This window comes from Microplitis mediator, chromosome 4, assembly GCF_029852145.1.
Source record: "Microplitis mediator isolate UGA2020A chromosome 4, iyMicMedi2.1, whole genome shotgun sequence".
NCBI classification, from domain to species: domain Eukaryota; kingdom Metazoa; phylum Arthropoda; class Insecta; order Hymenoptera; family Braconidae; genus Microplitis; species Microplitis mediator.
The window spans coordinates 10,786,882-10,814,517 of NC_079972.1; the positions used below are offsets into that span (position 1 = coordinate 10,786,882).

The window sequence follows — 27,636 nt, forward strand, 5'->3', positions numbered from 1 at the left end:
GCAATTGAATAGAAATAACTTAAAATTTGTATTCGATTTAAAACAGATCAAATTTTTTGACTCGAGTATGCAACTTATTTTATATTTTCCATTTAAATTTTAAAATTAAAAAACCAATGAAATGATTTTTTTTTAAATAAATTTTTGGTGGCTGATGAAAATATTTTGAATTTAATGGTCATTGGAAACTTTAAAGTTCTAAATTTAAAAATTAATGACTTTTATAAAAATAAATGCATCTGGCTTATTTTATATATTGAGATAAATACATTTTTTTTTTTTAACAGACGATTATACTTAAATTTATCAAAAGAAAAGATCAAAGTAAAAGTCCAATGGCGCAGTACACATGAGTACGTTAATAAGTACTATCTGCGTTAATATCAGCAAAATGAACTTGTGTTATATTTGACTTGGCTTTGTCAATAAATGTGGTCTCTTTTACGTTTGTGCTTTATAAAATGTACAGAAGGACTTTCTGAGTAAAAGACACACACATATACCCATGCATAGACACATGTACACTTGTAAATGTAAGATATGTACCAAAAGAAGTAAGAAGATTTAAGTTGAAAACAAACTTAACTCTTCAACTTGCTGCTCTGTCAGACTTGCAATCAACATAAACAAGTAGCTCTGGACAAAGATTTTATTTTAGTCAACTACTTCAAGCTTTATTGCAACTATTTTCTTGGATGATTTCGAAAACCACTATTCGATAAATCCTCTAAAAAAAAATTTATTATTTGCCTTATCTCCAGTTAAGAATTTTCTCCGTCACTCGGAATTTCGGAGTTTTAAAAAAAATCACTCCGCGTACGGAGTGAATAGCGAATTGTTTTTCAGCGGAGTGATTTCGGAGAGATGTAGATTTTATTTTAATCCTCACTCACTCTGATCCCGAGTTTTAAAATTATAAATTTTTTTTCGAAGTGAAATTCACTCCAAGGGGACAAAATAAATAAAAAATTAATCACTCCGGATTTAATCCGCGATCACTTAAATTTTTTTACAGTGTTATTCAGAAAAGTAAGAAAATTTTTCCATGGCTTATAATCTCTATTATAAAAGCAATTAATTTGATTAAATTTATAAGTATCGGATATTCTTTGACTCAAATATTAAAACTTAAATTTTAACTCTTTTTTATACGATCATTAACTTTTCCGAGTAGTTATAAATTTTACATAAATTTAACTTAAAAAATCAACCATAAGTTTATTTATTATATTTTTTTTTAATCATATTTCGAAGTTATATATTTATCAAAATCAATAAACTTTAAAACGGATAAGAATAATTGTCGCCTTATAAGCTCTCATGAGACTGCACTGAAAAAAAGATTTATTTGAGCCAACTAAGATTTATTTGAACCAAAGATATCATATATTTCGATATGGCCAAATAAATATTCAATTGTGAGAAAGATATCATATATTTGAGTAGTTTAATTGCGTGAAATAAGTGATTTATTTGTGGTAAAGGAATGATCCAATTGCTACAAATAAATAAGGGCTTCAAATATATGTATAGTATCGCTAAATTTTAGGTTATTTGTCACAAATTTAATATCTTTACCACAAATATATCAATTTCTTACCACAAATAAATTAAATATTTTCGTCGAATTATAAAATTATTTGAATCAACTTTTATATTTTGTTGTACCAAATATATTCATTTGTCATTAAGAAATATTCAATAAAAAGCCACAAATGAATTGATTTTTTTGAACAAATATTTCTTTTTTTCAGTGTGCTGGTTAACAGTCATTTTATTATTTATTTTGATTCATAATTCTATTTAATAAATAAAAAACCCAAACATTAAAAAAAAAAATATATTAAAACACAAGTACCAGCTTAAGTAGTAGTACTAGTACTTAAACTCTATAGCAATTGAGTATCGAGGAGGAATAATATGTTCGTAAGGATGTATACACGCATTGTATTGAAAACAAGCTTACATTTAAAGATATAAGTTGTGTACAAGCACACTTGAGACACTTAAAAATGTAGCATTCATCGATTTGTCTTTAATGCATCGCGTTTCAAAGAGAAAAGCATCGAGTAGTCTGCGAGCGGAGAATAGAGAGCAGACCAATGTATTGTAGAGTTAAAGAGCTTTCAAGCTAAAAGCTGGTTTAATCGTACCGACTACTCCACAGATCATATGAGCTTTGTTGAACATATAGTTCTTATACAATATTTCATATCAATTCATTTATTTTATAATTTATTTTCCGCATCCATTTATTTCTCTTTATTCTATGATGTCAAATAGTTTTTATTTTTGTATATTTAATATCTACATTATTTGCCCACCATTCAAAGGGTTATTTATTTTTTTAAATATTTATTCAATGATCAATATTTCATGTTTGTAAATATATGAGTGTTGATTTGTCGGGACCGAAATTATTTATTTATACATATGTAAATTTATTTTTCTTTATTCACAAATTTATTAATAGTTGTGTGCCTATATGAACAAATATATTATAGGTTATTAAACTGTAAATAAGTCAATAAAGAAATGGCGGTCAAAACGGGCCGCTTAAAAAAAATTTCGATTGTCAGTTCAATTTTTTTTTTAATTTTTTAATTTCTTAAGCACCGCACAATTTTTTCATAATATTGATTATTAATGACCGTGATTAAAAAAAAATATCAAAATGTGACAAAATAAACCTTTGAAAAAAAATAATGAAACATAAGTATTTCAAGAATTTTATCCCCTGCGGGTAGAAACAAATTTTAAGCGAAAAGATAATAAATGAAAAATAATTTAACAAAATTTTAATTAAAAATTTTTTATGACGCTATTTGCTTCATATATTTTGGTCATTGATACACTGTAAAAAATTTGCTGAGTGAATGCGGATTAAATCTGGAGCGGATGACTATTTATTTATTTAATACCCTCGGAGTGAAATTTACTTCGAAGTGGAGTTTATTTTAATATTAAAATTCCACATCAGAGTAAATGCAGATTTAAATAAAACAAGACCACTCCGAAATCACTCCGCTGAAAAAACAAACTCTCTATTTACTTTGTATGCAGAGTGATTTTTTAAAAAAACTCCAAAACTCTGAGTGACGGAGTGAATTCAGATGTAAATAAAATCCGAATTCACTCCCGTTTTTTTACAGAGTATGTTTAAATAAATTTTAAAACCATCTTATGACAAATTTTATCTTATACCAAATTTGACTCCACCCCCCGCCCGACTGTTTCCAAATAAAAAAATTATTATTAATGGATTTGAAATTTTGAACTCTGCGAAGCAGAAAGGGAAAAAATAAATAGACAAAGATATTCGAGTGTCATTTTAAAAATCAGCATTACGTGGAGCACTTATACTAACGTGAGATAGATCAATGGTCTATTTGGTATTCAACGCGATGCGGCTCGTTGAGCAGAACAATAAAGTGCTCACGTTCGGCGTATTGAATGATAGCAGCTGAGAGTTAAGTTTACATGACGTAGTTCTTTACCCATTGCACTCAATCCAACTGCACTGACGAATTTGCGTATATGCCAATGGATAGAGACCATTGAGAGAAAATTCAATGCAATGCACTTGGATTAAAACGCAAGTCGATTCTCTTCACCAAAGTGGGGTCTATATGCGATAGTCTATGCGCGATACTACACTACGATAGATATATATGCACTCGTTTATCATTAGAGCCAAAGCAGAAAACACTCGTCGACTGAGTTTATTACCCAGATTTCATTCAATAAAAAATACCTACAATTTATTTCTATACGTAAACTAAATTATTTTTCTGTTCGTTTTCATTTGTATTTTTATTTTTATTTCCTTCAATGCTTTGTTAATTACATGCATTCAGAGCATCACAACGCGGTTAAGAAAATTTATTTCAATTTTACAAATTGCGCTGCATCAATTCAACAAAAATGAAAAAAATAAAAAATAAACTACTTGAAAAAAAAAAAAAAATTATGAATCACGAGGGGAATGACCAGCTAAATATATTACGTAGATGATTATAATAATAATAATAAATGAGCCAGACGTCTCGGCGTCATCCCAATGAATTGGAATACATTTTATAAAATTAAATAATGTCAGAGTATCCATCAAAAAATTTGTACATTAAATGCATGAATGTCTAAACTGGAAATAGTTATGACTATGAGTCTTATGACAAGTATTCATTTACTGTAGTGTTTTGAATTAAAATTCTCTCTGAGGAATTTAATTATCTTTTAATGCTTCACTCTTGATAAATTTTTATTTTCATGCTTTTAGTTTTATTAAAATTAATTTAATTTCTTAAATATTTATATTAATACTTGACATAAATCTCGTGTGTTTTGACATCCAAGGATAATATATATTAAATTAAATATATTTAAAAATGTTTACAGTAAAAAATTTACGGAGTAAAATTCGGGGTGAATGCGGGCGAATGACTGTGTATTTATCTTTAATCCCCTTGGAGTAAATTTCACTCCAGTTCCAAATCGGAGTGAATGTGGATTTAAATAAAATCCAGTTCACTCCGAAATCACTCGTCCATGAAAAAATTCCTACTTACTCCTTAGGCGAAGTGATTTTTTTCTAAACTCCGGAACTCCGAGTTACTGAGTGAATTCAATTTAAATAAAATCCATAATTACTCCCAATTTCTTACACTGTACGCAAAAAAAGGATTTTTTGGTGCAAACTTTTTTTATGAGAAATAGAAATAAATTTTTACCAAAAATTATTTTTAGTCGGCATTCAAATTTTCAAAAATATTTTAAATTTATTACAAAATTTAAGAACTGAAAGAAATGATTTTTCCATTCATCATATGATAAATATTAATCGTATTTCCCGTATAAAAAAAATTCGTTCCAAAAAAGTTCCGCATGTGGAACTTCTAAACATGAGACAGAATTGTACTTCGAATGGAACTTTTTTGGAACGATAGTAATTTTGATGGTAAAAAAAAAGTTTTTATGAGCAAATTTAGAGTCAAAAAAGGACGTTTTTGGAATTTTATATAGATATTTCAAAAAAATTCCAATATCACCACTTTTGACTTTTTTATGGACTATAAAAGGAATTCCGAAACATTCCAAAATCACTACTTTTGCATCTTTTGTGGACTAAAGACGTTCCAGAAACATGCCAAAATAGTTCAAAAATCACTACGTTTAAATTTTTTATAGAAAAAAAAACGTCTTTAAAAAATTTCAAAAAAGTTCCAAGAACGTCCTTTTTTGACTCTAAATTTGCTCATGAAAGCTTTTTTTTTACCATCAAAATTACTAACGGTCCAAAAAAGTTCTAATCTGTCTCATTTTTCGAAGTTCCACATGCAGAACTTTTTTCAAATCTTTTTGAAACGAATTTTTTTTTACACAGGTTATTTCGACCGTTTTTTTTAAAGAAACAATTTTTTAATTTTCTATTTAAAAAATCAATTTATTTATTCACGAAAAATTTGAAAAATTATTTATCACTATAAATATTTTTGAATAATTTTTTTTGCAATTGTTAACTTGACATAATACTTAAAAATGACAATTCAGTTGCAATTTCCTTCAACATCCTTTAGAAATATAAATATCGCGAGTTTCATACAGGAAATTACTGAATAGACAAACTCTCTAGTAATTTTTATCTCTTCCAGCGACATGATAATAATAATAAGAATACTAATTATGATTAAGATGAGTAATTACTCTTTTTCTATTTTAATACACTCATACATAACCAGAAGTTTTACTCACTCCTTATATTATTCAACATGTTTTTAGTTAAGCTTAACAAATAAAATAAATAAAATTTATTACTTACATTTATGGGCTGGACAATAAATGAATTCATGCATAAAATGTTATTTAAAATGCTAAAATGCTGAGAAAAACTGAATAATTTATAAAAAATTATATTTACATGTGAAAATTGTCACGTTTGTTAACATCAAAAAAAATTTTATAATTTTTTTATTCCTTTCTTTACTTTACTTTGTTTTATTTTTTTGTGTAGACAAAAAAATAGAGAGAATAAAGCCGGAACCTTTTTTTTTCTTTTCTGTTTCATAAAAATTTTCTCTCATTATTAAATTAGCAAGGTGGAAATTTTTTCATGCAGAAACTTGGTGATAAAAAACACTGAAAATAAAAGAAACCAAAGTTATTATTTTTAACATAAAAGAGAGTCATATTGATTTGATATTTGTTACAGAGTTTTTAATAATTATAATTACACTGTAAAAATTACGGAGTGAATGCAGAGCGGATGACTGTTTATTTATTCAATTCCCTTGGAGTGAAATTCACTTTGAAGGGGAGTTAATTTCAATTGAAACTCCGATTTATAGTGAATGTGGATTCAAATAAAATCCAGATCACTCCAAAATCACTCCACTGAAGAAACAAACTCTCTATTTATTCCGTACACGGAGAAATTATTCTTGTTTGAAATGCTATGGTGTCATATTAATGCCAGATCATGTTGGCCACCTGTCGGAAATTGAAATAAACACATTCAGAAATTACTATAACCATAGTAAGATAGACAACGATATCTGACATCATACACGAACAGGCACGATCAGACATAAACAGGCATGAACAGACATGATCATGTCTAATTTCAGGCCTGATCATACATGAACAGACATGGTCATGTCTGAACATTTTTTCCCGGACATAGTAAAATTTCCAATGGTTACAGTTACAGTAATTTGTGATATAATCGCTGTCAATTTTACTATGGCCATAGTAATTTTCACATGTGTTTATTTCCATTTCCAACAAGTGGCAAATTGTTGAAATAATATTTAGTTTTATTAAAAAAATACATCGTACTGTCATATTTTTGTATGTCTGAAGGTGACTCTTCCCACTACTTCTTGACCCTTAAAATATGTAATAAGTGGAAGTGTACCGAGTACCTAGAGTACTGGGTTATAACTAATACCTTTCTGTTTCAGTTGAGCCAAAACCTTTCAGCGCCCAGCATATGTTGCAGTTTAAAACTTAAATTCTGTTTTAGTATCATTCTGATAATTTTGTCTGTCAGACTAACTCTTTATTGTATGTCAAATCATAATCATAATTATTCAAGTGTGTGTCAATTAATTAATCATTTATGAACTAATATTACTATTATCTCTGTATCAATAAATAACAAGTTGAACAATAATTTGCATTATTATTCAACACAAATATGGTCCGGCATCACTATGACACCGTATATAGCATTTCAAACAAGAATAATCTCTCGGTGTGCGGAATAAATAGAGAATTTATTCCTTCAGGGGAGTGATCTGGATTTTATTTGAATCCATATTCACTATAATTCAGAGTTTCCATTAAAATTAATTTTCTATCGGAGTAAATTTGACTCCGAGGGGACTAAATAAATAAACAGTCATCCGCTCCGCATTCACTCCAGATTTAATCCGCATTCACTCCGAAAAGGGATGAAGAAGTGAATTAGGATTTAAATAAAATCCATAATTACTCTGAACTTATTCGCTTTTTTTTTCACAATGAAAACAAAAATAATCAACTATTTAAAAGTTAATATTTTTGTTTCCTTTCGTTAGAAATTTGAATCAATATTGTAAAGTTTTATCTGACTTATAATTTAAATTAAAAAATTTCAAGCACTTTTATGTTGAATATTGAGTTTAAAAAACTAAAACTCAATAAAGTTTACTCGAAACTTTTGTATTGAATAAAAGTGATACAAAATTTATTATTATTATTATAATATATAGAATTATTAATGAACCACTTCAAATATTTGAAAGTAATTGACGGTTTGATTTTCATGCTAATTCTACTGTTGAATTAAATTAAATTGAAAACTGGTTGATGAAGTTTCAATAATCCACTTGAACACTGCTCACCAACTTGGTCTTTTATTAATTTGCTTATCGACGTCATGACCGTGTGTCTCAGAGTTATTAACTAAACTGTATTATTTCGGTCTGACGCCCTTTGTCATTCAATAAATTATGCATTGCATTGTATATCAATCTCTGATACTTAATTATTAACTCTCTGTACTTACTGAGGGGGTTCAAGTAACCCCAATTTATCTTTCCCTCTTCCTCGGGCAATTGATTAATTCAAACGATTTAGTTTTTTCTGAAAAAATTCTAACAGACTGAATAATCTAAAGTTGACTGAAAAATTTAGAGCGCAATTGACCTTTCGAATTTTTATTTTTTGAATTATTAATAGTCTACTTTACTGATTTTATTTTTATCCAATTTAAATTTTTAAAAACATTTTAGATTGTCATGAATTTTATCGAAATCAGTCACCCCATTCCCCTTCTCCCTTTTTTTCTCACAGACTCTAGGTCATTCTAAAAATAGTAAAAGAATTTTTAAAGATTTCAAAATATCAAAATTAAAGTTCCAAAAACAGTAAGAAATCAGCAACTTATTTTTTCTTTTTGAAGAGTTTTAAATTTCATAAAGAAAAAATTTAATAAACATAAAATATGTAAAGAGAATGTGAATATTTATTGCTATAAACTATCGATAAAAATAAAATTATGAGTAAATATTCAGTAATTTCGAAAGTTTTAAAATTAAAAATGTAATAAAAAGTAATAGAACCGAGATACAAATTAAATAACTTCCTGAGCGCACTCGGTTGATTCTTGTTTCCCTAATGTTTGTCCTACTACTATTATTTGAAAAATAAATTCAGTCTTTTTTTTTCTTTTTGTTTTTTTTATTAATTTGGTAGTTAAAGAAAATTCTGTTTGAATTCAGAGGAAAATCACATTTTCAGAAGAACTGTTATTTATCCCTTTGTGATGCTGTGAATAGAGTCTGGCGCCACGCTTTTCACCGGAATAAGACGACAATAGAATAACGATGTTGGCCGCATCCCCGAGAATTAGTTTTGTACCATCTACTTTCTGTTTCATATATATATATGTATTCATTTCGTTCTTTCTATCATTCTTTCTTTAGTTTTCTGTCCTCTGCGACGAACGTCCTAGATAAAAAAGTAAACTCTTATATTATATATACCTTGTCTTTGTCAAAAAAATCCTCAAGTACTAAAAGTACGTCAAGTTTTCTTTGCTTTTCAAACTTTACACTGTATTATCATCAGCTTTACTTCACTTTGCCTTATTATTACCTTAAAAAAATATATATTTCAAACCTATTGAAATTTACTTCAATATTAATATCTTCAAATATTATTTCTATTCACTTCCGGTTCATTTATTCTGTTATTAAGTTGCGATCCTACAGAAAAAAAACACGACAATACTCATCTATATAATTTATTAATTGAATGGTGAGTAATTGAAACGGAAGCTGGAATTTATTATGAAAACTGAGAATAATCAAAGCATTTATTGCCTGCGGGAATTTTATTATTTTATTAAATTAAACATTACAATTAAAATTGTCTGAATATTTTTCTTTAGCAATTTCAACAATTTTTTTTTCTTTCTATTTTTAGCAGACATTACTACTGAAAAAATATTTAATTTAGTCAGCGTAATCCAGAGCATGAACGCACTGTTCTTGAAAAAAGATTATTCATGTTTTTTTTATTTATAAAATTTTTATAAGTAAAGATGATTAAAGAACAATATTTAGAAAACTTGATATTTTTATCAGTATCAGCAAATAAAAATAATTTATGTTGAATTAACCATCGAACAGTTCATTTGAACGGAATATCTTTCGCTAAATTAAAAATTTTTTATATTTTATCAGTCATATATATTAGGGGTGTTCAAAAAGTTCGAACTTATTAATTATTCGTATCGAATCGAATTGAATAGTTCGATTCTAACTTTGAATTGAATAATTCGAAATTTCGAATTAGTCGTGAGTTTTTGAATTATTCGTAATTTTTTGAATAATCCGAAACTTCAACGACTTGAAATTGTAAAAGTTTTTGGAATAATTAAAATTTTTGTCAGAGGTAAGGTAGAAGTGCCGTTTTCGGCCACTTTGTAGCCAGTTTAATTTTGAAAAGTTTAAAATAAAATCATTTGTAAAAAAACGCAATGACAATTAATTGTTTGAATTTGTTCGAAGATACTTTTATCACACTATTACAATGGAATTTTTTTTTAACAGGGGTTTGTACTTGTCTCTCCATTACACTTAAGTCTACGAACGGTATTATCTTTGTTGCACTTGCAGTAAATGGAAACTTTGGCCGAATTTTTCTCTTAAACAAACGAATATTGTCAAACAATTAAAGCGCACTTCGCTAAATTAGACAGTAGTGCATCAATGTGCGGTCTGTATTTTGTATTTAGAGATTTTGTTTCCGAAAATAACTCAGCCAAAAATATCTGATACCCCTGTTAATGAGTTTTCATTGATTAAAATAAATAATAAAGTACTAAATATCCAAAAATGGAGCATTAGCCACAAATGGTACTTCTACCCTAAGTACAGCTTAGACACGAATCTACGAAATAATTATTTTTAGTTGCTTTGAAAACTAAGCTCTCAATTAAATAAAAATTGAATATTTTAAAGCTGACCAGAATTTTTTCGATTCGAATCGAGTAATTTGAAGTTACGAATAATTCAAAAGATTTCGGATAGTTCTAAAATTGACGAATTCGAAAAAAATCGAATTATTCGATTCGAGCCTAATTCACACACCCCAATTAAACATCTGAATATTAATTCAGTTAAACTAATGAAATCAATTGAAACAAAAAAATCACTCACCTGTAACTTATTGAAATATCAAACGAGTTCAAATATTCATTATAAACTTTTTTATTCTTTTCTTTTCCTCTCTCTCTTTTTTTTACCCGCAAACTTTTATCAGTTCGTAACAGTAATCCCTGGAGAATATTTTCCATCGATATTTCACCGCATAGCCTAGAGCAATAATAATTTTTGCCAATTATTCAAGATAATTAATCTTCAAAATTATTTTCAATTACCAACTATCACTTATTGTTTTGTTATATTTATTGAAGAAATCCTCGGGTAATCATTTTTCTTCGTTACTTTAGATTTACTTGACCCACATTTTTTCCCAGGATCAATTTTTATTTTAGACCCAAGAGCACCGAGAATGTCATTTCCGAAAGAAACCGTCATCGGCTTAGACCCGTAAATTTTACATTTTTTTTCAATTTTCGATTCAATAATTTTATCCTCATCAATTGATTGCTGCTCACTTTGATTCGGTTTTTTTTCATTCTCTTCCACATCTTCCTCCTCTTTATCCTTGAAATCAACTGACTTTTGTACTGTCGGTATTTTAATAACTTCCGTTAACTCCGTAACAATTTCTTCTCGATTTTTTTTCTTCTTATATATTTTTTTTAATTCCTTATTCAAAACAACCGGCAACGCATTATTTTCCATCATAATTAATTTCTTTTCCTCTTTATTGCGTCTCATATTTTCTACCTTACTTGGCAATATATTTTTAGGTAAACCCGCATGCATTTCTTCAATCAACGCGTTTATTTTGGACTCTTCCAACTTTAATAAAGAGTCATTATCGTCATCATCTATATCTTCATATTCACCTTCGCTGTTTGTTGATCCTATAAATTTATTAAAATGACTTAATAATAACAAAGCCAAGTATTAATTTACAAAACATCGTTAAAATGAATTTTGTAATATAAACCTCCGTAAATTAAAAGCATAATATATAAGCAAGCATATTAAATCATGCGGCTCTTTGATATCGTTTAAAATCAAGTTCTCCTCTATACTACACGTCTATCTACTCAACATAGTCACCGTAATCTTTGTTATAGATATTATATACTCTATATACTGCACACAGTAATTAGTAAGTACGAGCAAGAGCTTTTGAGTATAGGTGTGAAACTACTGGACAAGTTTACTTAATAGTTAGGCATCTAGCCAAATTTCCTTCCGCTATTAGAGTTACATAAATAATCTTCATTTATAATTAGAGACACAAACTTTTAGTTTTAAAAATTCACTTTACATATTTATTAGGGGTGTGCGAATAGTTTGAACTTACGAATTATTTGTATATCGAATCGAATAATTCGAACTTTCGAATAATTCCAAAATTTCCTTTTTAACAACTTCAAGTTGTAATAGTTTTTCGAATATTTCAAATTTTTGTCAGAGGTAAGTTCAGCTCAGACACGAATCTACGAAAAATTATTTTTGTTACTTTAAAAACTACACGCAGAGAAATATTTAATAAAAATTTTACCCTAAAAGTTTGATACTGTGAAGACATGTGGTAAATATTTAAATTTTTCCCATGCACGTTAAAAAATATACTACTCGATAGCATGTAAATAAAGTGCAATTTCTACTAACAACGTAGTAAAAATTTAGTTACTGACTAGATGTCCTCACAGTAGCAAAATTTATAGGTAATTTTTACTCAAAAATTATCTGCGTGGAAGCTTTCAATTAAATAAAAATTGAATATTTGAAAGCTTATCAGAATATTCCCGATTTGAATCGAATAATTTGAAAAGTTACAAATCAAAAACTTTTGGATAATTTTAAAATTGCCGAAGCATTCGGAAATTCGAATTACTAGTGTTAGATTTAGTATTATTCGATTCGAAACCGATTCGCACACCCCTAATATTTATTGTGTTTCTAAATTTAAATACTAAGAAAAATTTTTTTCGTGCTCGTTTATTATCAAGCAGCTGAATAGAAATAGATTTTTATCTTGTAAATTATTTGTCAGTGGGATTAAGCAAGGTATTTAAAACTCATATTAATTTTAATTTAATGCAAAAAAACGTCTGATGTACTCTAGAGATCGTGATATTACTGTTTAAAATAATTATGGGACATATAATTAACATACGCTCCCTTAAATATTACATCAAAGAGTCTCTATGTTAATGCATGCCAGTGATAATTAATAAGGAGGGGGTAAAACGGGTCCTTAGGAAAAAATTGTGATTCATTTTTTTTTTCAAGTATTTTTTTTATTTTTCATCAAATTGATTTCATGAAAAAAAATCTGTCTATCGGTTGACCCTGCGGGCCAGCCCTAAAACTTTCCGCTGGTTTCGAGCTCCTTGAGCTCGAAAATTTAGTCGTAAATACATTTTCGAGCTCTTCGAAAGATAGAATTATCGCCAGTAAAATTCTCTGGAAATCCCAGAGAAATCCCATAGAAATCCCATAGAAAATATAGACCCAGCACTCGGTGTTGTAAGAAAAAAATAGAATTATCGCCTGTTGAATTCTCTGGAAATCCCATAGAAATCCCATAGAAAATATAGACCCAGCACTCGCTGTTGTAAGAAAAAAATAGAATTATCGCCAGTTGAATTCTCTGGAAATCCCAGAGAAATCCCATAGAAATCCCATAGAAAATATAGACCCAGCACTCGGTGTTGTAAAAAAAAAATCTGGGTGTCGGTTGACCCTGCGGGCCAGCCCCAAAACTTCCCGCTGTTTTCGAGCGCAAGGAGCTTGAAAACATCACTGTGAATATATTTTCGAGCTCTTCGAGCTGGAAAATGCTATTACATGGAATCATTTTTTTATGAGCTTTTCAAGCTCTAACAAGTTACGTTTTATGCTAGAATTCGAAAAGTTAAGAATCGAAAATCATTAATGAAGGAGCGGCTTTTAAATTTTTATTATCGATTATGTTCTCTGAAATAAATGTGTTGAGGCAGAAATCAATATCAGTGATCAACATCAAGATTTGAGTGAGTTTTGACTTAGATCAGAGCAATAATAAATGGAATATTCGAGAAAAACATTAAAGTCTGGGTTCTTCAATTTTTTGATGATAATATGTTTAAAACTAAGGAACAAGTTATATGACATTATCTGATGATCGGAAGAGACTATAATGAGAAAGAGTTGGTATTATTTCAGACACATTTTAGCACATTATATTTTGATTTATCTGGAAAAAATAACATGAAATGTTATTTTTTTAATTTTTCAGCGCCGATATCTTTCGAACTAATCAACCGATTTTGACGTTTGAGGTGGCAATCGGCGCGTTTGCTTGAATTCTGGAGCTGATTGAATTTTGAAATTTATCGGATGAGTCACTTCAAAGATAATCGAAAAAAACCGTTTTTTATCATTTCTTTCGCCAACGATATCTCTCGAACAAATTAACCGATTGAGATGGTTGAGGTGGCATTCGACGCGACTTATAAAGTTCTAGAGCTGATTAGATTTTGAAGTCGATCGTTCAAGTCGTTTCTGAGAAATCACTAAAAAACTAAAAAAAAAAATTTTTTTTTTTGTAATTCGCCAATATTTTCGAGTCTGCTCGATCAAATGATCTGAAATTTTCAGGAAAGTTGAGGGCCAACAAGCTCTTTCGATTGCCACCTCAACCATCCAAATCGATTCATTAGTTAAAAAGTTACAAAGAGTTTACACACACACACACATACATACATACACTCGGACATCATTCTGAAAATAGTCAGAATAGCTTCCTAGCACCTCAAAACGTCGACATCCGATGAAAACTCGACTTTCGAAAATCGGGGTGAAAACAATAACTTCCCGAATTTTTCGAAAGTCGTCGATTTTCTTAGCGGGAAGTTAAAAAAATGTAAATAGTCCACATGAAAAATAATGACATTATTTTTCACAAAATTCTCACACCCTTTCAATAAAAAAAAATTATTATGAACTTGATCAAGCAAAATTGCCATAAAATTTTTAAAAACAAATTTTATATTCTAAAAATATTGGACAGTTTTTGAGAAAAATTATAAATAACAATAATTTTTTAATTAAAGTGACAAAGTTAACGTAAGCATTTAATAATATATAAAATATAAAATAAAATGAACAATACCGGGTATGAAATCACTGCAGATCGGATCACAAATTTCTTGATCGCAGGGCTGAAGTATCTTAAACTTTTTCTTTGGTTTAAGAAACGTTTTACGCTTCTCACGAGACTTGGTATTATTTTTTTTATTCTTTATAATAATTTTTTTCCCTCGACTACCACCAACACCAAGGTCTTTGTCGTCTTCATCTGACGTCGTTTGCTCTAGATATTTTTCATTCTCACTCAGCTCATCTCCTATTATCTCAATCTTTTCTATCTCGTCAAGTATCTCCTCTGTTAGTTTACCGTCGGTTTTTTCTCCCTCAGTCATATCCGACTTTTTCTTTACTATTATAATGTCTTTCATTTTAGAAAATCTACCGGTTGTTTTCTTATCCTTAACGCTTCGCCTTTTTGAAGATCTTTGCTTTCCCACCTCGCTCTTTCTACTTCCTCTCTCCCTATCTCCGTTTAAATCATCGTGCTTTCCGCGCTTAATTGATGATTCTTTAATTGAAAACACTGAAGATCCTTCCATCGATTTATCGCTCTCAACAAATGCCTTAGCTTCTGTATATTTTTCAATCTCCTTAAATAAAATTAGTAATTCAAATTTCATTCTCAAAGATATTTTTATAAATTTACACATCGATTTTGTCTCAACATAAATCTTTTAAGTGTCAATCTTAAATTTTATTCAACAATTTTATCATACACTGTAAAAAGAGCGGTGTTAAAATGAAATAACACCAGTGTAAGCGGTGTAATTTGGCGGTGTTAAAATACCGGTGTTAAATTGGTGTAAAAAAAATTCCACGTATAGAAATTAGAAAAAAAAATGTATTACGAATAAGTAAAAATATTTTTAACAGCGAAAAATATTTTAACACCGGTAATTTTTTTTATCACTGGTAAAGAATATTTACACAGGCAACGGTGTTATTTTAATACCGCTTTCGGTGTTGAAATTTAACACAGAAAATTTTAACACCTATACCGCCTGACCCATGGAGAAAAAAAATTATTTACAACGGGGCCTATCTTAGCACAATATTGGGCTTCCCAGTTTGGTCCTATCGACTTTGGCCCAAGGTCTAGCCAATATTCAACTACCAAGTCCTGGTTTGTAAGCCTTAGCCCAAGATCTAGCCAATATTCTACTACCAAGTTCGAACTTACCCCGGTTTTTTTACAGTGTAATAAATATATTTAAAATAAAAAACCTTTTGTAATGTTTCAAAATATGTTTTTTCATCATCAGCTAATTTCGTATCGCCAACTTGCCAAGTATCTTTAGTTCTTTTCATCCTTAATTTTTTTTTATCCTTATCACTTTTCCTTCTATCATCAATTTTCTTATCCTTTTGTGACTTACGCGACAAACTTTTGCCCTTAACTTTAGCTGTGTAAATAATTTCAATAGGTATTGTATCAAATACACCATAAATTTAAAGGCTAAAGGTAAAATAAACAAACGCGTACCTTTAAGAGACGGTACAGTGGATTCAGACTCTGAATAAGTAACTCTCTGCATAAGACGAGTTTCCTTTAAACGATTGTCTACAGCTTTTTCGTAACGACTACATCGCTCTAAGTACTGAAACAGCAAAAAACGATAACTATATTTTATCTTCACCTTTTTTCATTGATAAATTTTAAATAAACAACTTTTTTTTATAAGTACAACAGTAATATTTTATGTAAATTATTATTTAATCTCTCGCGATTTATCTCGTCAAGAGTGACATTATTTTAAATCAGGTTAACCTGTAGATAAATTTTATATACTTTTTCAATGAATTATTTTTAAAAAATTTTAAAATCCATTTGTTTAAGAGAATCATTACTTTGTAATCTATGAAAAATTCTGTTTCAAATTTTTTTAAATGTTGCAACAATTTTATTTTCAAAAGAAAATGTCACTTTTCTCACTTGCATTTAAAGAAATTTATATAAGGTAAAAGCTCCTATACCCGCTCAATACCATTAGTCGCTCACTTTAACTGTTTAAGGCGTTTTTTTATAATTTTTATAAAAAAAAAAATTACAACTAAAAATATTATTATTGATAAATAATTATTTGTGAATCTAACTATATTAAAATATGATATATCAAATTATTTTATAATAGATTATAAATTTAAATTAAATGACTGTTTTCAAAATCGCGCTCAGCCGGGCATTTTTTGTTTAACGTTCATTCGTTAGATTAAATTTAGGTTACGTCAAATTTTTTTAAAATTCTTATAACTATATCTTATTAAATACATTTTTAAAATTCATGAAATTTTATATTATGAAAGAATAAAGTAGTATAATTTATAAATCATTTTCCAAATCAATAAACTTATTATAGTTTAATTGATATTGTCTTTGAGCGACTATAGGGCCATGGGTTGGTCGAGTAATGGTACATGACAACTTTTAGTGAGCGACTATGGGTACACTCAAGGACCTTATTTAAAAAATTAATGATAATTAATTATCAACATTATTCTTCAAACTGAAATTTTATTCTAATACTCGAACTTCAAAAAATAACTATAAAAAAAAAATTTGGTTTTTCATTTTATTTATTAATTTATATTGAGTGATTTAATCTCACTCCAATGAAAAGTGAGCGGGTATAGGGGCTTTTACGTTACTGATAATTTAAATGCAATTTTTTTCTAAGACGATTAAGAATTTTTTTAAAAAATGAAATTTGAATCCTGACTCATTTTCAGAAAACGCCAAAAATTGTTTATTTCATTTTTCAAACCTTTATTAGCCAATAAAATTGAATAAGAAATCGGTTGCCGTTATTCTTTAACAAGAATATCCATAAAATATTTTTTTAAAAAGTAACAGTCCTCATAAATGATAAAAATAAAAATAATAAAATTACCATTGACATAAGATTTTTATCATTGGGAGCATTGGTAGTCAATGCTTCAGAAGATTCCAGCATGAATATATTCCCAATATTATTACCAACAGCAATAAATTTTCCTTGTTGATGAGGTGCTATTGCTGTGAGATTCTCTTTGCAAACACGCGATGTGAGTACGGGGTCTTTAATACCGACTAATACATCAAATACTTGTATCATGCCATCGTTATTTATAACGTAAAATACTGAATAACGTGACGTGCTCCAACATCCACCAGCTGGAATGGATCCGTGGTGCCTTTATCCACGTTATTTATGACAGTGATTAATAGCTCAATTGTTCTTATCTCCAGAGACTGATATGAGAGATAATAGTACAGAGGATAACAAAAATAAATAATACTCACGTAGTAGAAATTAAATTGCCTTCCTTTGTATCCTCAGCCCAAATTTTAGTTGTCCAATCGCCGATGGTTAAAAAATTTTTAGTGCTAAATGGGTTACGATCAATCGCAACCACCGGCCCGCAGTGACAATCAAATCGCATGGACATTTTTTCCGATGGGTTTTTACCCTTTCGTGTCCCACTTACTACAATACCGTTTTCCATTCCTGCCATAAATTTCGTACCGATCGTCGACTCGAATTGCAATGCCGACACTCCAACGGCTTTCAGCATGTCACCGCGAATCGGATTTTCTAGATCCATTATTAAAATTTCTGTTGGTTTTCTGAGCATTCTGATGTCCCACCAGTTAATAGTTCCATCTGTTGATGCGGAAAAAAATTCGGTATTTGTTTTGGAATTTATCCATAGTACACAATTTGCTGGATTTCTAATAAATAAATCCATAAGTCAGAATGTTTCAATAAAAACTTTAAAAGTAAACCAAAAACATTATTAACTTATGACTATACTGGGAATGCGACATAAAAATAGGGGTATCACTGGTACGTATATCCCAATTGCAAACTTGTCCTGACATCAAACCACTAATCAACATTGACGGGTCGTTGGGATTGAATTCAATAGTTACCAAAGAATCTACAGCTTTTAAACTCATGAATGCCACGTTCGGATTTTCTGAACAATTCAAAAAGAGAGATTTGTCCTTGGATACAATTGTGCACACTAGATACGTACACTATCGATACAATGTACAATACAGATGCACCGAACTTTGTTCTCAACAATAAATACTTTTTTTTTATCTTTTATCTTTTTTCTTTACCAATATCCCAGATGTACGAGGACGAATTGAGATCTGAAGAGACTCTTTGAAACTCAGTAAAGCAATACGACGCAGCCAATCGGTTGCCGTGATCTGGTGACCATGACAGGTGGGTTATTGGTCGTGACAATGTTTGAGGATCTTTGAAGGCATTTACAGTTCTAGATACATTCTTTTGTTTTTATTTAAACTTTGTTCGTTAACAAATAGTTCAACAGTGATTACCTTATTCCCAACGGCAACACCAATTCCGTTGGTATCATATCGTCGAAATAATTGTCGTAAATATTTACGGCATTGTTTTGAAGAATACAATGCTCCATTGGCTTTATAAATTTTAAAAACAATTATTACACAAAGTATCCCTTACGGAAATAAACTAAACAGCACTCTCTTAAAATGAATCAGTGAAAAGTATTCAAATCAGTGAATATTCACTGCATAAATAGTCCCAAGAATATCACTGATTGAATCAGTGATTACTTGGGACTGATTCGCAGTGAATATTCACTGATTTGCAGCACTTCACTGATTCATTTTAAGAGAGCACTAATGGGAAACACTAATGCTTGAGTTTTTCACACACTAATGGTTTAGTGTCATTAATTTGAATTTCACAGTAGAGTAGTACCGACTATTCAGATTACTAATCGACGCTATCGAAATTTGGTCAGCACTTATCACTTACAGCAATATTGTAAGATTTACTCTCTACACATGAATAAGTGAAATAAGTGAATATTCACTAATTCTGAATGCCAACCGAACCACTTTTTGAAATTAGTGGTTCGATTTGCACTTGAAATTAGTGACTATTCACTTATTTTCACTAATTCATGTTTAGAGAGTATTAATTAGACTACTAATGGTTACTAGTACGACGCTATTCAACACTAATCACTTCCAATAGTGCTTCCAGACTCAGTATCTGAATACTAATGATCACGAATACAACACTAATCACTTCCAACAATGTTGCAAGATTGATTAGCCAGAATACTAATGAACATTAATAGAACATTGTTCAAAACTAATCACTTCCAATAGTGTTGCAAAATTCAGCAGTTAAAATACTAATGAACACTCATACAACACTATCTAACACTAATCACATCCAATAGTGTTGCAAGATTCACTAGTCAAAGTACTAATGGTCACTAATAATTATTAATAAGACTTATCAACACTACCCATACGAAAAAAATATATATCCGGGCAAATCTGCATATATGAGACATATATTTATATGTATGTTGCATATATGCGACATATTCCAGATTTGCCCGGATATATATTTTTTTCGTATGGGTAAGGGCCAGTTTTTCAAACCGGGTTCAAATTATTATTGCTGTTATATCTATATATTATAAATGTATAGATATACTAGCAATATTTATATAAACTCGGATAAAAAACTGGATCTGATGAATTTTCAATAGTGTTCATAAGTATTAATTAGTTTTTTCCGTAAGGGATCATCCACATGAAAATAAATAGATAAATAAATTACTGTAGCAAGCTGACGTATTTTGGGAGCCCAATTGTCATCTTTTTCAACTCGCCTGCGATATCTAGTGACAATTTCTTCATCAGTGAAATTGATTTCCTTTGGCCAACCTCCTTCCAGGTGATTCATTCCACTTTCTTTGGTCACAGTGCTTTCCGTTTGAACCTAAAATATATATGTTGAAGCAATCACGAAAAAACCTGTTAAATGTTTTCAGGTAGTTCGTTTCATACAAAGTATCCTTGATCACGAACATACTATTCTTACTTTAAAGTACTGTAGAGCACTCTCTTTAAAACAAAATTACTTTGTAACAGATATAAAAGATAAGACTGGATGAAAACTTGGTTTTTATCTTTTTTCCATTAATCATTTAATGCTCTGAGGGATTCTTCGGAAACTTTAACGGATAAAAAAAAAGATAAAACGTTTTTATTTTTTTTTTACCTCGTGTACTGCAAATTGTTTTGAGATTTGTACAGCTCTGTGGACTGGATTCATATTGACATAATCTTTCATAAAATCACGATTTGGAAATATATTTTCTTCAACAGTTACCTCTGAGTCATCAAAAATACATTGTTTACCAAATTCTGATCTTTTTTTTACAAATACTTGTTTTATTTCCATGTTTATTTTTTTTCCGGAAACTAGTAATGATATTAAAGGTTAAATTATTTTTAAATAAAATTTAAATTTCAATTTGTTGTGATCTAATACATTATTTACCGCGATTACAGTTTAATCAGTCACGTTTTATTCGACAACGAGATTCAAATTAAAATATTTAGAGCGGAAGTTTTATTTCACTGTTACTTCTTCAATAAATATTAAAGTTTATGCAGTAAATTTGCAATTTGTATATCAACCTATCGATATTCAGATGTTTAATATACATATTTATTTATTTAACAAAATAAATATATATCAATTAAGTTTTAAATTAATTGAATACAATTTATTGATTGGAATCGTAACGTAACAAAATTTCGGTCAGCATTTTTTTTTCTTTTTTTTTTCAATTAGTTTGTTTGCCTTCTCGAGTGTACTTTAATTAAAATAAAACAAAATGAGTAAAAAAAACTGTATGTCAAGAGAATTAACCACTTTCGTTAATTATTAAACTCCAGTTAAAAATTCACAAATAAAATCCGTTATATCAAATAAATATATATATACATATATTCATAAATAATAAATAACTAGCTTGATATATTTTTATTTGAAAGGCTCAATTTATAATTCACAGCGAGTAAATTTTTATCTTTTTCAAATTCATGACACAAGTGTTGTAAAAAAAAAAAAAAATTGCAGATAATAAATTACGAATTTAAAAGTGCCGTAAGATCGTGCCGTGGACACTTGGTACAAGTTATATGATACCAGTATCTTTTATGTTTCACCACTCTCAACTATTTTCTCAGTCAAGTCGTTTAAAAGCGAGAAATGGCACATATTCACCGGAAAAAGATGTCTGATGTCCCGCGAAATTACCGCCGTCATTTAAACTAGACATAAAAACACAACCTGTCATCATTCATTTTTCATCTCTCTGTACTCACTTACCCACACAGACATCAGTTCTTTCACATACATAAACATAAAAAAAAAAAAAACCCGCAATTTTTCCTATGAAATTCCAGTGTCACTTTACGATCAATACACTTTAATTTCTCTTTACTTCAATATTCCTCGACTTTTTATTCATTATTCCATTAAAGTTACAAAAAACCCACTAATTTTTTTTGTCCAATATCTCAATCTACAAAAAAAAATCTTTACTGCAGTTGATAGTCACAGGTGCTAAAGATTGACGTTAAGAGTAACTAAAATTTTTCACTTTCAACATAAAAACGCCCAAGATTAAAAATGATCTATCAATTCAATCAAGACTCTGACGTATTCTTTTTACGAAGGAAAAAAATAAAAATAATCAGCTTTTATCTTCTCTTTACGCAACAGACAAGATTGAACGAAAGTGCATGTCGGCATGGCAAGTGCAAAAAAGCTATCGATAACCGTCACTTACTATCATCTCATTCAATGATAAATGTATTTTACGTTATATTCTATTCTATAAGCTATTGTATTATATATTATACATTATACATAGAATATGCTTTCACGAACCAGACAACATTTTCCATCTATATGTATATTTATTTTCACTGATGCGAGTATTCGATGTACTTTGTTAATACGTTAGGGAGTTAGAAAAAGCAGATGTTCATTTTATTTATTGAAGCAAACTTGCGAGTGAATTTAAATTCAAATATTCCCAACTCAAGTAACATTTAAGCAAATATACCTACAAATATATATGTATATCTATATGCTGAGAACGGATCTCTAAATGCTGTACTCCAACACCTGCACCTACTTTAAAGTCTAAATGAAAATACAGACCTAGAGTAAATTTAGTACAAATGTTATTACGTTTAGTCTATAGTCTATCGTCTAGTTTGTGTTTTATATAGAAAATAAAGTAAACTATTTACTTCTTTCAATTCATTCACTGTAAAAAAACTGGTGTAAGTCCATACAATCGAGGTGTTAAATACACTCTCTAAACATGTACCTGAAGGTCGGAACGTTTTTCGCCGAACGAAAATAAAAAGAAAAGAAATGAAAAGTAAAAAATCTACTGGATCTAGATTTCGGGAATGATTCGGACGTCATTCGAAAATGAAAGGTCACCCCCAACTACCCCTTAAGTCGCCTTTAGCCACAAACTTCATGAATTACTTTCATTTTTGTTGCGTGAAAAACGTTCCGATCTTCAGGTACATCTCTAAACATGAATTAGTGAAGATAAATGAATATTCACTACTTCCGAGTGTGAATCGCACCACTAATTCCAAAAAAAAGGTTCGATTGGCATTCTGAAGTAGTGAATGTTCACTTATTTCACTAATTCATGCTTAGAGAGTAAACGATTGTTCATTTTCAGACGACCATAAGTTTACTAAAAAAAACCAGTGTAAGTCCACGCGATCCCGGTGTTAAATAAGTTATCGGTAGTAAATTTAATCCCGAAAACGGTGTTGAAATAATACTGGTAGTGGTGTTAAAAAAAAGTAGTTTTCACCATACCTGCGCTGAAAGTTTAAATTCTTGCCATGTTTAGAGGAAAGAAAGTCAATTTGTTTTTTTACGAGAAAACAAAAGATAAATATCAGAGCATGTGCCGTTTTTCCCATAATCAGAGGCCAAAATTTAAACTTCTAGATGCAGATTTGGTGAAAAATTGACTTCTTTTCTCCCTAGGTGTGTAATATACGATTTTTGATACCAAAAGTCGAATTTTATTTCAAATACAAACAAAAAATTTTTATTGTTTCAAAAATTAATGATACAACAGATTTACTAACGTATGGAAAAATCCAAAGAGTATTTGCGCACAATTACGTGTGAATGTTTTTGTATAAAATATGGGAAACAGTTTTATGATTCGAGTCTCTTCTCAAACTTAATTTGCGAGAAAAATAGAACAAAATTACCAATGATTAATTAATCATCTTTAAATCAGTTACCTCACGAAAAAAACCAGAGTTACAATGAAAATAATCATAATATTGTTCCTAAGTATTTAATTTGATAAGCGATCAACAATTTATGCAATTCGTTCAGCTTAATAAAAGAGACATTGCTTATTTTATAGGTAATAAAATTGTTTTTATTTCAATTAATGATAATTTCGTAATTTCGACGAAAAATTAGTATTGTTTGTTTCTGCTTTGTAGATGTTAAAAAATTTATACTCGCGCCCTAATACGCCAATCAGTTATTTTACTCTGGATGTGCACCGTTTTGGCACCAGTTGAATAACACCGCTACACCGGTGTGAGTTCATTTTAACACCGCTTTTTGTTTATTTGAATCTGGACAACAGAATGATAAATATTTCTGTTTAAAGTTAATTGATAGTTTTTAAAATAATGACAGTGTGGTTAGTGAATACGCGTTTTTTTTATTTTTTTAACTCTGAAACCAAATGGGTGTTAAACATTTGCAAATCGAGCCGTCAATCACTAGGACCAGAAAAGCTTTCGTCTAGACAAATAACAAAGTTAAGCGAAAATCGATACCAGCAATTTAGGATCCTAGAGTTGAGAGTTTAAACTTGTAAATAATACCCACAAAAAAAAATTATAAAATAACTCATTTGTAACCATTCATTTTAATGGCACTGATTATTAACAATAATAACAATAATGAATGTTATTTCTGATTACAGATATTTGAGGATCTTTATCATTTTGATCATAAGTCAGTTAAAAAACGATCATCAGAGCCACATTTGGAAATCAATAGTCGATTAAAAAGAGACACTAGGGTACAAAACGCTGAGCAACAGCGAATATTGTCACGGAGAAAAAGGGATTTTGTTGTTAAACGTGGTCCAGCAAGTTCACGTGCTATCTTGAATGATGACAGATGGCCGCAGATGTGGTACTTGGTAAGTTGTTCTTGTTGTTATTTATCATTTATTAATAATTAATGGGAAAAGTAAGCTAGTGTGCGTGTTATTAATGTTAATGTCTGGAATATGTTAATGACGTTTGAGTAATGACGTGCTAGAAATAATTAAACCGAGCCATAACTATTGTCACTGTGTTCTGCAGAATCGAGGCAAAGGGCTTGACATGAACGTACAGGGTGCTTGGGCTGATGGAATTACTGGTCATGGTATCGTTGTCACTATATTGGACGACGGTTTGGAAAAAGATCATCCTGATATCTACAGCAATTACGTGAGTCATATTATCATGTTTTTATTAAATTTAATTTAAATAAAATTTACATCCGTGGAAATGTAAAAAAAAATGTCACGCTTTCATATTTTTTTTCAAATTAAATTTATATGGATGTACTTTTTAGATTCTGTTAAATTAAAATGTCATTATGTCTATTAAAATATACGTAATTATCTCGAGGAAATAATATATATATATATTAGGGTGGTCGTTAATAATTAAATTTTCTCAGGTGCCCCATAAAAAGCTTTTTTTTAGTGAAAAAATACCTGGGGAATTTGGTTTTTTCGATTTAAGTAAAAAGAATACGTGCCGCAGGACGACCAAAGTTCATTTTTCGATGCAATCGCGGTTTTTTTTAAATATCTCATGAAATATGCAGATTAAAGGAAAAAATTACGGGAACAATTTTGTAGGAAATTAAATTCTTGACAAAAAAGGTTATATTCATTTTTTTTATAAAATGTGTATTTATGAAGATATTTTTAAAAAACTTTTTGAGATCTTATCAATTGAGCATTTTACGGATAATGAATGTCAAAAATAACGTTTTTCCTTGAATATAGACAACTTCGTAACTCGTAACATATCAATCCTTAATGCTTGTTATAGTTTCTATATACTTAGAAAAATTTTATTTTCAAAATTTGTAATCCTTAAAACGCTCAATTGATAAGATATAAAAAAAGTTTTTTAAAAATATCTTCATAAATACACATTTATAAAAAAAATGAACATGACCTTTTTTGTCAAGAATTTAATTTCTTACAAAATTTTTCTTATGATTTTTTCCTTTTATCTGCATATTTCATGAGATATTTAAAAAAAACCGCGATTGCATCGAGAAATGAACTTTGATCGTCCTGCGGCACGTGTTCTTTTTACTTAAAAAGAAAAAACCAAATTCCCCACGTATTTTTCCACTAAAAAGAAGCTTTTTATGGGGCGACTGAGAAAATTTAATTTTTAACGGCCATCCATATATATGTATCTATCGATGCGTCCATTTTATTTAACTTTATCTTTTACGTCAATTTAATAGAAATTAATTCAATTCAAATTTATTAATTATTAATTATAAATTGATTAATCTAACTTAAATTTTAAACGCCTAATTAATATTTTACTAATATGAATAATTAATAGTACAAATTTAATCATCCGCGCTTTGAACGTTAATTATTTAATTTGATTAGTGATATAATATCCACTAAATGTATCGATAAATTCTATAACTTATAAAAAGTGGATGTTTTAAATAAAAATGTTTATATATATTTTTGAAAAATTTTTTTTTTGGTGATATAACATTATTTTATACATATACATTTAGAAATATTATTTACGCACTCAAATCCGGCGGCGTTATTATTACTATTATTATTAATTCATTAAAATACTGAAATTACGATAGAAAAAAGTAAAAGAGAACGTATTGAACACACATTGTATAGAAAAAAAAAATCAATATCAAATACGCTTTTCGTTATTGCAGAGAACATTAAAATGGACAAGCCAGAGAGAATTTTTCGTACTTTTCATCATCACAGATACATGCGTTTTATAGCTATTATTCTACGATGATAACGAGTATTGATAACAATTTTTATAAAATATAACAACTCATTTTTATAAAATTTTTATTTCATCTTATCTAACTTTTAAATTATACGTGTGTGATATTTAATTTTTATTATTAAATTTCCATAAAAATTCAATAACTCTTAATTTTTTTTATTTTTATAATTACATAGTAAATTTAAATTTTTATCTCGTTTAAATATTCATAAAAAAACTGTTTTTTAAATTGTAAATTATAACCATTTAGTTTATTTTTTTATTTTAAGTAATTAATTATTCATTTACAACAAATTAATTTTGATTATTCAAAGTAATTAATTATTTATCTCACTATTTACAACTTTATTATTTAATACATAAAATACTTAAATTTCTAAAATGATTTTGTAAAGAGAACTAACTGATTTTTGCTATTTAGCTGCAAATATTTAATTTACATGCCAGTCATAATTATTTTACCATCCGTATTACGGTAGAAACATTAAAATTTCAAACATTATTAGCAAACAAAACTCGTAGTGTTAATAAATCCTATGCGCTGATAATTTTATGGTAATGATTGTCATTAGGAAAATAGTAATTGTTGAATTATCGGGCATGATATAAATAATATTTAATATTTTATGCAAAAAGTCGAGCTCAAAAAAACGGTTATTTTGTTTTTGAACCAAAAAAATACATTAACTTAAAAAAATAGTATATTACACACCGAGGGAAGTAAAGTAAGAAATGTCTCAGATCACATGTAATTGTTGGCCGAGGCGAAGCCGAGGTCAACAAACATGTGATCTGAGGCTTTCTTATTTACTTCCCGAGGAGTGTATACTATTTTTCTCCTCGACGGAGGCGGGAAGCGGCAACTTCGTTTTGCACAGCGGGACGAAAGTTGACGCTTTCCGCCCGGAGGTGAGAAAA

The 27,636-nt window shown here is 29.1% G+C and overlaps 2 protein-coding genes across 4 annotated transcripts in view; one reads left to right on the forward strand and one right to left on the reverse strand.

Moving 5' to 3' along the window:
- The window catches only part of LOC130667078 (furin-like protease 1), a 107,154-nt gene that overhangs the window by 50,350 nt on the left and 29,168 nt on the right, over nt 1-27,636 (forward strand). For both annotated transcript variants that reach the window (XM_057468483.1, XM_057468484.1), the window contains exons 3-4: nt 24,621-24,842; nt 25,009-25,137. In XM_057468483.1, the coding sequence (XP_057324466.1) occupies nt 24,621-24,842; nt 25,009-25,137 (351 nt within the window). The remainder of the gene's footprint in view (nt 1-24,620; nt 24,843-25,008; nt 25,138-27,636) is intronic.
- On the reverse strand, nt 8,741-21,243 carry LOC130667079 (dynein intermediate chain 3, ciliary-like). 2 transcript variants are annotated; one of them, XM_057468489.1, is made up of 15 exons: nt 21,113-21,243; nt 20,831-21,033; nt 20,387-20,548; nt 19,102-19,202; nt 18,877-19,037; nt 18,551-18,728; nt 18,052-18,480; nt 17,660-17,942; nt 16,255-16,369; nt 15,996-16,174; nt 14,794-15,361; nt 10,928-11,542; nt 10,707-10,862; nt 9,139-9,320; nt 8,741-8,991 (listed from the first exon to the last, which is right to left on the reverse strand). In XM_057468489.1, the coding sequence occupies exons 2-12, from the start codon at nt 21,011-21,013 to the stop codon at nt 10,938-10,940; spliced, it is 2,964 nt and encodes a 987-aa protein (XP_057324472.1). In that variant the 5' UTR covers nt 21,014-21,033; nt 21,113-21,243; the 3' UTR covers nt 8,741-8,991; nt 9,139-9,320; nt 10,707-10,862; nt 10,928-10,937. The 2 variants fall into 2 exon arrangements, with proteins under 2 accessions (XP_057324472.1, XP_057324471.1); XM_057468488.1 differs by lacking the exon at nt 9,139-9,320.

Excerpts from the sequence above, each read along its gene's own strand:
- LOC130667079 (XM_057468488.1), bottom strand. The coding sequence starts at position 21,013 with ATGGAAATAAAACAAGTATTTGTAAAAAAAAGATCAGAATTTGGTAAA. Across the intron at positions 20,549-20,830 it reads AACAATTTGCAGTACACGAG|GTTCAAACGGAAAGCACTGT; the intron begins GTAAAAAAAAAA and ends TATATATTTTAG. Across the intron at positions 11,543-14,793 it reads CTGCAGTGATTTCATACCCG|GATCAACAAACAGCGAAGGT; the intron begins GTATTGTTCATT and ends ATAAATTTATAG.